The 14,787-nt window shown below is 36.3% G+C and overlaps 1 protein-coding gene across 2 annotated transcripts in view; it reads left to right on the top strand.

Moving 5' to 3' along the window:
• Window positions 1–13,101, top strand: part of prpf4bb (pre-mRNA processing factor 4Bb) — a 34,279-nt gene extending 21,178 nt beyond the window's left edge. Inside the window, exons 8-15 of one of the 2 annotated variants that reach the window (XM_087308400.1) lie at window positions 2,713–2,803; window positions 2,886–3,037; window positions 8,079–8,212; window positions 11,379–11,532; window positions 11,655–11,769; window positions 11,893–12,044; window positions 12,183–12,269; window positions 12,348–13,101. In XM_087308400.1, coding sequence (XP_087164526.1) covers window positions 2,713–2,803; window positions 2,886–3,037; window positions 8,079–8,212; window positions 11,379–11,532; window positions 11,655–11,769; window positions 11,893–12,044; window positions 12,183–12,269; window positions 12,348–12,551 — 1,089 coding nt within the window. In that variant the 3' untranslated portion in view covers window positions 12,552–13,101. 2 annotated transcript variants of the gene reach the window in all.
• The last annotated feature ends 1,686 nt before the right edge of the window (window positions 13,102–14,787 follow it).

Below are 14,787 nucleotides of genomic sequence, written 5' to 3'. Positions count from 1 at the left end.
CAACATTACAAAGTGTGAAACACTTTTACAAAGCTCGAGACAAATTTACATTTTGAAAAACATTTTTACCTATCATCAGACATGATTACATAGGAAAAACAATTTTACCAGTTTTACATTTTTACATTTTAGAAAAAAGTTAACAAGATGCAAAACACTTTTACAAGTCCCCAAACAAATTTACAATTACAGATTTCTTACAGAAAGGAAATGTACCACACATGGGAAGTGACGTGGAATGTACCACACACACTAGAAAATATCAGCTCTTGTGTGACTTTGTAAACACAGGTTTTCACGAGTCTACAATTATAAAAATCATGGTTTGACCAACTGCGATAAAACATATTAGAGCTATTCTGAGAAAATATCAGCATGAGCGTATGTAGAAACATGTAACCGCAAGTACATTCTTAAGTATGTACTAAATGAGTAGCTCAGTTGATACTCGCGCAGAACCTTTTGACTTGGGTTCGAATCCCATTGATAACATGTCAATAAAAATTATTTCCTTACATAAATTTTGGTTATACACTGTTCTGCCACACAAATACTAAAATCAATAATGTTTACACTGACAACAAGTAATAAGAATATTTATTCGGTATGGGCATGTTTTGTTGCTGTGAAAAAGTGACGAATCTGCCAATCTGCAAACGTGAATAGAAAAGGGGCCTCCGTTAACACGGACAACAGTTAAACCGTAACAATGGCTTCATCCAGTTTACTGTTAAGAGTCCTCAAGCAGATGTTTACACCATGTAGACTTGATATCATGTCCATGATTACAGAGTACGAGTGGCCCTCGTTAAAATATTGAACGCATTGATGCAGTATGTCTGGTGTTTCTGTCTGGTCCACGTCCTTTATAAACTCCAAACACAGACCACAAGTAAAGCAAAACCGTGTTAAGCTGCTCATGTGTTTGGCACAAAACGGGCAAAACAACCCTCGACTGCAGTCCATGTTCGGTCACCATGAACTTTGTTTATGTTGTGTATTCCACAGCACGAATTTACCACTCTCACCAACAACAAAACTTTTCCGCGTGTCACTCCCGGTGTGTGGTACATTCCCTTGCCGTAAGGAATCTGTAATTGTTAATTTGTTGGGGGACTTGTTAAGTGTTTTGCATCTTTTTAATTTTTTTTTTTAAATGTTAATTTTTTACATCCTGGGTAAAATTGTTTTTCAATGTAATTGTGTCTGATGATAGGTAAAATTGTTTTTCAAAAATTAAATTTGTCTCGAGTTTTGTAAAAGTGTTTTTACACTTTGTAATGTTGTTTTGCACTTCCCGGCCACCGTAGTTATCAGCATGAGCTTAATGCTTGTTTTCAAAATCATTTATACACAAAACCCCACTGTGTAGCAGATGTACCTTCTGCAAAGTTCAGCTTTCAGCCCTGATCAAATACAGCAGATTATTAGGGGATTCTCAATAGCAAGGCAACATCATTTTAAGGTTGCATATCTAATTATTTATTAGTTGATTTTTGCTTCACATCCTTCATTTGGCCTACTATGAATTCTTCATCAGGCATATCCTTTGCATTAAGGCTGAGTAACCAATTTGGAAAACAAGCTAAATGTGATATTTATTGTGATTGCAATTTATTATGCAAATAAATCTGTCATAATCACAATTGTAATATGGCCATTATAGTTGTCATGATTTTTACTACACTGTCATTTGTTTTCATTTGAAGTATTGACATTTTCACTGTGTTTTTAAAGGCAAACTTGATCAGAAAATGTTCATGGCACAATTATAATGGTCTCATGACAATCATGTTTATGACAGATTTATAACAAGTTATGTCATCTTTTTGTCAATTTGCCTTGTCAAGCCCACCTGAATAATTAGCCCCCCTGTTAATTTTTTCCCCAATTTTTTTTTAGCGGAGAGCAGATTTTTTTATTACATTTCTAAACATAATAATTTTTATAGCTCATCTCTAAAAACTGATTCATTTGATCTTTTCCATGATTTCAAGACTCTTCTGTGTTTTGTGTTCTATACAGTTTAAAGTGACATTTAAGGGGTTAGCTAGGTAAATTAGGTTAACTAGGCAGGTTATGGTAATTAGGCAAGTCATTGTATAATAATGGTTTCTTCTGTAGACTATCGAGAAAAAAATATAGCTTAAAGGGGTTAACAATTTTGACCTGAAAATGTTTTTTTTTTAATTGAAAACTGCTTTTACTCTACCCAAAGTAAAACAAATAAGACTTTCTCCGGAACAAAAAAATATTATCAGACATACTTTGAAAATTTCCTTCATCTGTTAAACATCATTTAGGAAATATTTAAAAAAGAAAAAAAAAATCAAAGGGTTGCTAATAATTCTGATTCAACTGTAGGCTATATAGAAAACTTACTTTTTTTATAATAAACTAATTTTAATACAAATTTTAACAAGAAAACACCCTTAATGTGTTTGTCTTTATAAAGATTTTTATGGTAATGTTTACTTTAACCTTCTCATTTTACGGAAACTCCTGAGACAAATAAGTTTAATAATAAATCTATATAAAATGCTGCACTTCCTGCCACCTTTATTCAGCCCAATGATTTTTGGGACTTCTCTAGCAAGTTTTGTGCTCCAATGGTAGTATGATTAATTTGAACAGTCAGTCTCATGATCTTTTGCACCTAGTTACCAGTTGGCTTTTTGGAGTTATCAGAATTTTGTGTCTCTTGCATATCAGAGTGCCAGACTCAGGGCTGCAGGCATTGGCAAAGACTTTAAGGAGAACCCCAACCTCAGGGACAATTGGACTGATGCAGAAGGATACTACCGTAAGTCCAAAGCTATGTTTTTTTGCAAAACCGAACGAGTTGAAATATGTACAATTCATAATTTAAAGCCATCTCTTTTTAGGTGTAAACATTGGTGAGATACTGGATAAACGATATGATGTTTATGGATACACTGGACAGGGTGTGTTCAGTAATGTGGTCAGAGCTAGGGACACTGCACGTGCTGGCCAGGAGGTGGCAGTCAAGATCATTCGAAACAACGAGCTCATGCAAGTATCATACTAAATATCATCTATAATATTTTATATATTTTTTCTATATATTTTACCTGTTGTGTTGTTTAGTTCAGTGTAGTCCTAGCTTGTAGCAAGATATGTATGTATGTGTGTGTGTGTGTGTGTGTGTGTGTGTGTGTGTGTGTGTGTGTGTGTGTGTGTGTGTGTGTATATATATATATATATATATATATATATATATAAAATTTTGGTAAATCCTTAATGTTGAGGTCATACACACTGAGCAAACTCGCATACTCGACACACAAAAAGTGAAATGAATGAGGCATGTGGTCAGAACACAAAATCTAAATCAAGTGATTTTAGCATGTCAATGTCAAATGTATGCATAGATTTTTCCAACAACAAAAGTGTGGCTAGTGAAAATGGCGAGTGGCTAGTAATGCTGGAAATCTACTAGCTACATTGGCTGGTGATCAAAAAAGTTAATGTCAGGCCCTGTGTGTATATATATATATATATATATATATATATATATATATATATATATATATATATATATATATATATATATATGTGTATGTATATATATATATGTATATATATATATATATATATATATATATATATATATATATATATATATATATATATATATATATATATATATATATATATATATGTATATATATATATATATGTGTGTGTGTGTGTGTGTGTGTGTGTGTATGTGTGTGTGTGTGCGTGTCTCTTGTGTGGTTTTCTCGTGTTCTGTTATGGCTCCATTGCTTTTTACTTTGTTTGCTGACTCTAGGGCAACTGATAAGTCTCTTTAAAGGGTCATGACACCCCCCACTTTCGGTTCAGGTTTACCTTCGAACTTTTTTAAAAGATGCATCATTATGTGCGTGTCGCTCCACGAGCAAAGGGCAGGAGTGACGTGGCCAGCAGAGCAGGAGAGAAGGAGGGGAGCGAACCACGGTTGTGTTGTCAGTTAGCTCACAAAATGAGACACAAACCATGAGGAGACGCATGATTTTATAGTTTACAAAGTTAAAATGCAAAGAAATAAACAGTAATGTAATCCCCTGCTACATTTGTAATTTGTAATTTCATATACACACAACTACAATTTATATCATTATAAAGATAATCGTGTTCATATAATCACTGTAAAGTGCTTTTCCCTCAAACTTTGGGTCTGAATGCAGACTCAGTGCAGCAGGTCTCTCGCCCTGCCTGCTTATAGTCTAGAGGATTTAGGCAAACACAGCAGCACGGCAGTGTGTGTCCAAATGAGAACGAACCCTGCTGATAAAAGACAAATTCCACCATTCTCCAATTCTCGTATTTCTCTCCAAACGAAAATGCTTGCTGCACACACACAGCTTTGCTGTATCGACCCTGACAGGATCGCAGGGAAAAACATGCAACAAACCCTGTGGATCATGGAAACAAACACATACGACCCTTTATGAACGGCTAAATACTGTGTGCCGTGGGTCCGTGGACGCGGTCTCGCCCATCAATGTAGGATCTCACAGCTTCGCATTGGCAGGTCTGCCTTGCCTTCAAAAAGCATGTGCAGTCATGAATAATTAAGAAGCAGGCTCTTCTCATAGGATAAGAAAACTCCGCTATGAATTATAATGAGAAACCGATGCGTCATCTTTGCACTTGCAATTTTGTGCTGTCGCCGATTTTGATCCCGCCCCAAAAATCATTTTGAATCTAAAGCTGAAATTAGCTAAAAAAAAAAAGCTCAAAATTATCCAGTCTTTCCCACAATTAAAGATAACAGGTGCTAACATTGTCATAACTGATGCTCAACACACACAAATCTTTTAACATCTCAAAAAAAGTACTCGAGGGTTTCATGAACCTTTAAAGGCATCTGCTGTCATGCAGATGGTGTTTTTATATGTCTCAAGAAATTAAAAAAAGTATCCACCCTTTTAAATTGTAAAAACTCCAAAGTTTAGAGGGCAAACAGTTAATTATTTAAATTTAGACAGAAACAGAAGCACTTACTGTCCTGTGGATATTGTTCCCAGAGATAATCTTTGTTCTTTATCACATTCTGTTAAATATTCTCTTCGTAATTTTTGTATGGGACAAGCGTTTAGCCTTGATTAACATGAATTATCTAGTTCAAAACTGTTTTTATTAGTTGATGGAACTAATGGAAATGGAAAGAAATTATTATATATGCATTAAAATCATTCCGTCTTGATTATTGCATCACTTCTTTTACCTGTCTTAGCAACTCATCTTTGAAAGTCCTTCAAAATTCTGCTGCTACACTTTTATCCAAGTCACCTAAGAGATCTTGTTACCCCTTTTTTATTTCTTTACATTGGATCCCAGTTAGTTTTGAGTTAATCTTAAAATTTCTTTTGATATTTTAGAGCATTGTATGGAAAAGTCCATGAAGATAAGCTAAAACGTCAAAAATCCTGTAGATATCTGAGATCTTCAAAGCAGTTAATTCTCAAGTTTTAGATCATAGGCAAAATGAGACTGCTGTGGAGGAAGTAGCTCCCAAGTTGTGGAATGATCTTCCACTAAAACTGAGATCTGTGGACATTTAACAAAGCAGCTTTTATTAGGACGTTATTTTTTTAATCTCTCTCTCTCTTTTTTTTTTTTTTTTTAATTTTTTTTTTATAAACTTTCTCTGGAGGGTGCTCGGGGGAGTATCTGGGTCAGAGGTGCTCTGTTAAGGACCGTCTCATCCCTGTATTAACAGAGTAGAAGTCAAGTTCGCATTGCCGGCAATAAGTCAGACTTGTTTTCAGTCCATGTTGAACTCCGGCAGAGCTGCCCCTTGTCACCAATTCTGTTCAGAATTTTTATGGACAGAATTTCAAGGCACAGCCTTGGGCTGGAGGGAGTCCGGTTCGGGGACCACAGGCCTTCATCTCTTGTTATTTGCAGACAATGTTGTTCTGTTGGCTTCATCGAACTTAGACCTTCAGCATGTACTGGGGCAGTATGCTGCCTAGTGTGAGGCAGCTGTGATGAGAATCAGCACCTCTAAATCCAAGGCCATGGTGCTCCACCGGAAAAAGGTGGTTTGCCATCTCCAGGTTGGAGGAAAGTCCTTACCCCAGGTGGAGGAGTTTAAGTATCTCGGGGTTTTGTTCACCAGTGAGGGAAGGATGGAACGTGAGATTGACAGGCGGATTGGTGCAGCGGCAGCAGTAATGCCATCAATGTACCGGTCCGTTGTGGTAAAGAAGGAGCCGAGCCGAAAGGCAAAGCTTTCGATTTACCGGTCAATCTACGTTCCTACTCTCACCTATGGTCATGAGCTTTGGGTATTGACTGAAAGGACAAGATCTCGGAAACAAGCGACCGAAATTAGTTTTCCTCGAAGGGTGGCAGGGCGCACTATTATGGATAGGGTGAGAAGCTCTGACACTCAGGAGGAGCTCGGAGTAGAGCCGCTGCTCCTCCACATCGAGAGAAGTCAGCTGAGGTGGCTCTGTTTCAGATGCCTTATGGGCGCCTACCTAGTGAGGTGTTCCAGGCATGTCCTACCTGGAGGAGGCCTCGGGGAAGACCCAGGACACGCTGGAGGGACATTAGCCCCTTTCACACAGTGATACCAGTAAATATATTGAAAATTTCCGAAACAACTTGTAAATTCAAAAAAGTGCTGTTCACACAGGCGAGGATGTTACAGAATTTTTCCGGAAAAGAGCATTCATTAACCAGCTCTAAACGGCTACGCTTATATTTGTCTACATCACAAACTCTGTGGATGGATCAGTATTGTGAAAAACTTCAATGAAAACATATTGAGAAACACTTTCGCATGTTGAGATGTACATGACGTGTGTGTGTGTGTGTGTGTGCTGGCACTCATGGGCTGTTTCATGGGCACACGCAAAGCTTGTAGGTAAACAAACAACGACTTATCATAAGCATCTTATCGATAATTAATTACATGGTTGGCATTAAGATGAACATATAAACGTTATCTGACTAATTCCTAGCAGCTAAATGTGGAAAAATATTCAAAGGCTTTTATTCTCATAAACCGTGCGGACGTGAATGCGTCTGACTGTTCTGATTGGCTAAAGCAGACGTCTCACGTCAGCACGTTCTAGACGTGCACGTGCTCTTTCCGGCAATCTTCCTTTTGCGTTCACACAGCGCAGTATTCCGGCAAATTACCGGTAATTTTACAACTTCTCTTTCCGGAAAACAGCCTGAACGAATTTACCGGTATTTTCAAAAAAGGCCTGTTTACACATACACACCTTTCCGGAAAATTGCCTGTAATTTTCCGGAAAGGTGTGTATGTGTGAAAGGGGCTTATGTCTCTTGGCTGGCCTGGGAACGCCTTGGGATCCCCCCAGAGATCCCAAGGGGAGAGGGAGAAGAGAGGGAGAAGTCTCTGCTTCGGCAGAAAATGAATGAATGAATGAACTGTCATGTTTTGTTTTTAAGTCATTATGCAGTAATGACAGCTATTTTGCAGCTTGTCAATAAACTATAGGTCTTTGTAGTTATGCAGCATGCAACATTACCACATAGAGCAACATGGTTTTACCACAGACTCACCTCAGTCAAGTGTTTGAAATAAATTATTCTGAGAGATGATCCCATAATTGTGTGTTAATTAGTAATGCGTAATCAATGAAAGCAGTTAAATCTTTAATTCAACCACTTTGGGGATTTCCTGCGTTTCTTTGTGGGTTTTAAGAGGGGTTTGTTAGTTTCTGTGAGCACCCTCTGACCTTCAGAGATTTACTACAAATCAAACTATTCTTCAACAACAAGATGTGTATGATAATTGCAGCTTTGCTAAATCACATTTGTGATTTAAATTAATTAAATTGCCCAGACCTAACTACTACTATCAAATTTTTTTCAATTGCTCCTTTGCACCGTTGGCTAGATTAGTGTATTTCTCTTATACAGTGAAGCAAATGCATGGTAAATTGCTAAATAAAACAAATAACACTGTGTACCCATGCATAGTGACCTGTTCAATCACTGGTCCTGTGTCACAAAGCTGTTTTTATTAAATCGATTTTTATTTGTTGTTTGTTTGTGATGGCAGGCAGAAGACAGGACTGAAAGAGCTTGAGTTTCTAAAGAAGCTGAATGATGCTGATCCGGATGATAAATTTCACTGTTTGCGTCTCTTCAGACACTTCTACCACAAACAGCATCTATGTTTGGTGTTTGAACCCCTCAGGTAACTTCAGATCTCTGCTGTGAGCTTGTGTCCTGTTTAGGTTGTTAAATATCTGTGTAAGCATCGTCATTTGAAAACTGGCAAGGGTGTTGTACTAATGTATACTTGTTTAACTTATGTTGGAACTCTTTCATGAAAGAATTGTGATTTAAAAATGTTAATCCCAATGTAGGGCTGGGCGATTTGGCAAAAAAATAAAATCTATGTTCTTTATATAGTTTGACCAATTCACGATTTCGATTTTTAAAAAAAAAACTTTATTGTGTTTCTCACAGTCTTCTCAACATTACAACAACATGATTGAAGTAACATTCTCTTTATAAGTAACTTGAAAAACCATCTGGTTAAGAAACTCTGTATTTTTAATGGCCTTGTCATACAAAAATCGGTCAAGGTGTCAATTAAATGTAAAACAAATTCACGAGTTAAATAGTGTTGCTGAAAATTTGAATAAGAAATATTTGTGTAAAGATTGGCTGTCAGCTCGGCTTTGACTTTGTCTTCTGATTGAATGACAGGTTTTAAAGCTGCTGCCTTTTTCTTAAAAAGATACCGTGGAAGGACTGAACATGGAAACTGTAAAGCCTAATTTAACCCAATGTGTGAAGTTGTGGACGTATAGCAGGAGCAAATACAAGTACCAGATGTTTGTCTAACATAAAATAATATATTTCATCTATTTTTCTTTTCCCCCCTTTTAAATACCGATCATTTGATGCGTTTTGCTCCACTCTCTGTATTATGCTGCCTGATCTGTTTGGTTTTCAACTAGGTCCGCTAAATGACATCATGGGGGCGGGTACTTTCATTGTCACTGTACAGCCCCTCACCTCTGCTCGTGTTCAAACCAAAAGATCGGCGCGGTTTTTCACATGGCAGGTTCTTACGTCCTTCATACATGTTGAGATGGAGTTTATCGACTTGATGAGGGAATATGTCTTGACAATTCAGACGTGACTCAGACTAATGCAACAAGTAAAATCCTACATGTCTTCACGCTTTAACAGGCAGTCAAGCAGGTCGCACACCAGAAGCACATGACAGTTTAAACTATCACACACCAAACGCGCACATTCGCATGAAATTTAACATTATACGAATCAGATGGCGCGGCTGTGTGTGTATAGAAACCTGTTTAGAATTCTATAATCCATGGTGCTGCGGAGCGCGTTGCCGAGAGGCGCTTCTGGTGTGCATCTTGCTACACACAGAGAGTGAACCAAAGCGCATTGGTGCCATTATAATGTATTAAATGTATATATATTTTAAAAATCGCGATTCTTGATTTAATATAAAATTAAATCGTCGTCAAAACGTAAATTCAGATTAATCGAAAAAATCTGAAAAATCGCCCAGCCCTATCCCAATGGTAATGGAAAGACATGTACCAGTGGCGGACTGCACACTGCGTGCAGTTTTTCTTTTACATTGGGTTTTGTTATGCGTTTTGTGAATTAAGTGAAACATACATTGGTGTAAAAATATTTGGCCCTTACTGTTTTTTTTATTTATTTATTTTTTTGTTTTATTTATTTTTTTGCATGTTTGTAGCTTTTTAATGTTTCAGGTCATCAAACAAATATAAAAAATATTAGTCTAGATGACTTAAGTAAACGTATCATGCAGTTTTTTTTATTAGATTTTTTATTATTAAAAAACAAAATATAAATCCCCCCCCCCAAACACACCCAACCACCCAAACTCAGGTTCATCAAAACTGAGTTAAATTTCTCTACCGTCACCCAGGCCTGATTATTGCGACACCAGTCTGAAATCAGGACCTGCCTGACAAGTAAAATAAACCAAAACGCCTTCACATCATGCCGAGATCCAAAGAAGATTAAAAACCAAATGAAAAATAAAACTGAGGTCTACCAGTATGGAAATTACATTTCTAACACTTGGATGACAACAAGCCACAACTACAACCTCATTATCTACAAGTTAAAGTGTAACAAACATGCAAAAAATAGGTAATCAATAAAGGTCAAACTCTCTTTCATACCACTGTATATCAGGTACATTCACATTCATATGCTTATCTGTCACTCTACTGTTTATGGAACATTTTTGACAAGTAGCCATGTAGTAATTGGGATAAAGTACTTCCAGGTTGTTGTTTTCACAGAATAAAGTCTTTCAGTCTACTTCATCCCCTACATAAAACCTAAACAGTTTTCTCAGCCTGTATAATGGTGCATTCACACCAGATGCAGAGAAAGCGTCAAGCGTGAGTAATTTACATGTTAAGTCCATGCAAAGATGTGAATAGACATTCTTTATCGATTTGAAGCGGTGCAATTGAGCATTTTAAGTTGGATTATCTGAACTTTACCGGACAATCGCACTGCATTAACCAATTAGGAGCTTGCACTTGTAGGGGCATAATTATGACATAGCACCTGCAGTTGGTGTCCCGAAGAAAAAATCCTCCTCCCGACACCGGACAACAACTCATATAACTGGGCTCAGCTCAGTCAGAAGCATCGTCCTAGAGGAGTTGATGAACTCAAAGAGCTGGGTGCACCTCTGAAAAGATTTGGTGCACTCAGACACAGCGCTGAATTAATGTACACTGTTCTTCAGTCTTTCTAAAGAGCTACTCTCAGTAAAATCCACGTTACCCGTTTAACAACTAAACTAGATCACTAGACCCACAGAAGCCCTGACCATGACGCGAATCCGTGTCTGTTGAGAAGTGAATTTAGTGTGCGAATGAAGCGAGTACGCTTAAAATGTTTAGGCATCTATTAATGCGCAAAGTGTTTTTTTTTTTTTTTTTTTTCTCCATGCATGTCGCGTATGATGTAAACACAACATAAGACTGAAGCCCTTTATTCTACAAAAGCAACCCCTTGAATGTACCCGGTTAAGCTTGTTATCTATATAATAAGGCTTGGTTACCGAGTGTCAAATTTTTGTTCAAGAAATTAACCAAAATAAACAATCCTAAATTAACACCAATGTGCCCTGTGCGCCTGTTAGGAAATACATTATAATGTTATTTGCTTGCCTTCATAAATAGAATCAAACAGATCTGATAAAAAAAAAACATATAACTGCTAACATATAATAAATTAGAATTATCTATATAAATGTCTAAAGCCATGCAAAATGAATTATTTTCAGCATTTGTTTTTTCCTCCATATTTTTTGACTGTCACAGTATGAATCTGCGGGAAGTTCTGAAGAAGTATGGCAAAGATGTGGGTCTGCATATTAAAGCAGTGCGTTCCTACAGTCAACAGCTCTTTCTAGCTCTGAAACTACTGAAACGCTGCAACATCCTCCATGCTGACATCAAACCAGACAACATACTGGTGAGTATCATCTGTATCAGTGGTTCTCTTTGGGGGGTGAACGTGAATTGAGAACCATAAATCTGTTTAGCCACTGAGCCAAAAGAAGGCTTCATTTCTTTACTCATGCTCTCTGTCTGCAGGTGAATGAGTCAAAGACTATACTTAAACTCTGTGATTTTGGCTCTGCATCTCATGTTGCTGACAATGAAATCACTCCTTACCTAGTAAGCAGATTCTATAGGGCACCCGAAATTGGTGAGTTGCGTTGTATTTGTGTTTCAGATGCCTGTTCTGTTGAACACTTAAACTGATTTTATGTGTGCTTAGTAACTTTTTAGTAACTATTGTTTTCCCTAAATCTTTTTTTTCCATCCACAGTCATTGGAAAACCATATGATTATGGTATTGATATGTGGTCAGTCGGCTGTACCTTGTATGAGCTATACACAGGAAAAATTCTCTTCCCTGGCTCCTCCAACAACCACATGCTAAAGCTGGCCATGGATGTGAAAGGCAAGATGCCAAACAAGGTACTGAACCAGTGTTTTCAAACTTTTAAATCTTTTTTGGAAATGCTAGAGTTATGTGTGAACAGTGAAGTTCACACATTTCATACTGCTGTTGTACGTCTGTTTTTATATGATGTTTTATTTTTCATTTTTGTAAAGATGATTCGGAAAGGCCTGTTTAAAGACCAACATTTTGACCAGAACTTGAATTTCCTGTACATAGAAGTCGACAAAGTGACAGAAAGGGTAAGACTTATCTAATTTACTTAAATGCTCATTTCATTCCATAATACTGTATACACGACTGCTTGTTTTTATTTCCAGGAGAAGGTAACAGTCATGAGCACCATTAACCCCACTAAAGACCTTCTCGCAGACATGGTTGGAGGTCAGAGGTTACCTGAGGATCAAAGGAAGAAAGTCATGCAGCTGAAGGATCTGTTGGATGGGACTCTGATGCTGGACCCTGCTAAACGCATTAGCATCAACCAAGCTCTGCAGCATCCTTTCATTCAGGAGAAGATATGACATGTTTCACATATTGACCATTTGTTCCAGGACTGAGACAAGACTCCAGCTCATCATTTTCAAAATCAGAAGACTCGATTTTCTATTTTTATTCTTGTTTTTCTACTGATTTTTGGTTTTGTTTTGCCCAGCAATTTTTGATTCGGATCTCTCAGAATGATCTTGTTTTTATTACACATGCACACACTCACTGTCATACACTGAGAGGGGCACGGTTAGTGTGAATTGGAATTAGTCTTATTTAACTTCAGAAATGTACGGAAGTTTCGTCGAGTTGTTTAGAATACATCAGAATGGTATTTAAAGACCAATTATATTTGCGATTTTCAATGATAATACAAACGTGTCCCATTTGGTGACCAATTAAACCAGTGGCTTTAGTTAAGATTCCTTTGTCTAATCAAAGAACATCGACTCAATAAGAACTTCATACAAGCTTCTCCTTTGAAAACAATGTAAAGTGGTTTATTGCATACAGCTGTTTTGGTTTTGCTGCTGTTGTACATTTACTTCAATAAATTTTCTTGTCCATTTTATCAACTTTACAAAAGGTTATTCTTTGGATAGGCTGATTTTGGAAATTATTTTATTTTTATGTAAGGGTGGTATGAAATCCTTTGTAAATGATAAATGACAAAACACAGCCTGGGTTTATTTTTACACCAAAAAGTTCAAAGCTCCTGTTTTAATATGAATAATCCACTTTTTGGTTCATTTGTTTCTAAAGGTATCCACCAGCCATGTTTTTAATTTCTGAGGTTAAAATTTTGCTATCCACTTTCAGCATACTAGTACCAGTGTCCCCAATGAAAATGATATTGCTTGTGTTCAGAGTCCCTAATGTTAACTTTGTTGATACCAAGTGCCTCCCTTTTGTGACTGCTTTGAACCATAATTGAAAAAAGTCTCACATATGCTGTCAAACTACTTTAGTTTAGTGTAAATAGATTTGACAAATTTCTTTTTTTTAACTGGAAAATGAACATCTTCTTTTGGGGTGGGGAATTAAGATTGGATTGTAAAAAAGAAAATGAAAATGTCGTCTTGAGTGTAATCATTTTAGTAATAAAATATTTCAATTTTTTGATGTATTAACCTTTAATTTAGCTAAAGTCTCATTTATATTTACCTTCGGTCAGCCACAGCTCTTAATCACAGGATTTCTGTGGCATCAGAGAAGCCTTTTTAGCATAAAATTTGTTAATGTAAAGAGAAACATCTTCAATCTGAAAGGTTGTATGTAGGTATATTGCTGCAAGTGGCAGAGCACATTTTAGTATATGTAATATAAAGAAGTTATCATTTAAGGTCCGCAAGAAATCAAATCTAACCATAGGTTTTTGTTAGCTTGCATTGCCAGTTTTGTGGTGAACAATTCATCTGTGCATTTCATTAAGAAAAAAATAGCTTGTGCTTCTAATCTTTAATTGAAATCTTTCCAGATCTTTCTGAGTGAAATGCTTGCTTTTCATCCTACAGTAGAAAAAAAATTTAATTAATTTAAAATTAATTTTGGTCACACTTTACAATAAGGTTCATTAGTTAATGTTACTTAATGCATTTACTAACATGAACAAACAATGAACAATACATTTACTACAGCATTTTTTCATGTTAGTTAACATTAGTTAATGAAAATACTGTTCATTGTGAGTTCATGTTAGCTCACGGTGCATTAACTAATGGTAACAAGCATGAGTTTGGATGTTAATAATGCATTAGTAAATGTTTAATTATGATTAATAAATGCTGTACATGTGTTGTTCATGATTAGTTCATGTTAGTAAATGCATTAACTAATGAACCTTATTGTAAAGTGTTACCTTAATTTTTTAATTTTTGTGTTACAACTAAAAAAAAATACTGATTGCAGCTTCCGGTTTATTGGGACTTTAAGGAAAAAGCTACATCTTTTGTATTGTGATGTTTTTCAGATTGCAACTGATATTTTAAATAAAAAATTAGGTTAGGCACTACATTTATTTAAAATATATATAAATTAATAAATTAGCTTCTTGTTGTGGAGAGATGTGGCATAAGTCAAGCATATATTGTACATGTATCAGAACAGACACCCTGATGGGTAATACTTGATGCTTCCCTGATAGATTTTCTGCTGTACATAAATTAATTTACAAGTTCATATCTGCTTCCTCCTATCTGGTTAGAATCTGTGGATTCTCTTTTAAATATTCTTAGGCACTCAATACAATGTCTACAATATGGTAACATCTGT

This window comes from Danio rerio, chromosome 24, assembly GCF_052040795.2.
Source record: "Danio rerio strain M-AB ecotype USA chromosome 24, GRCz13ab, whole genome shotgun sequence".
Lineage (NCBI taxonomy): Eukaryota > Metazoa > Chordata > Actinopteri > Cypriniformes > Danionidae > Danio > Danio rerio.
Note: the sequence above shows the minus strand (reverse complement) of the source record. Positions and strands in the feature narration are given on the sequence as shown.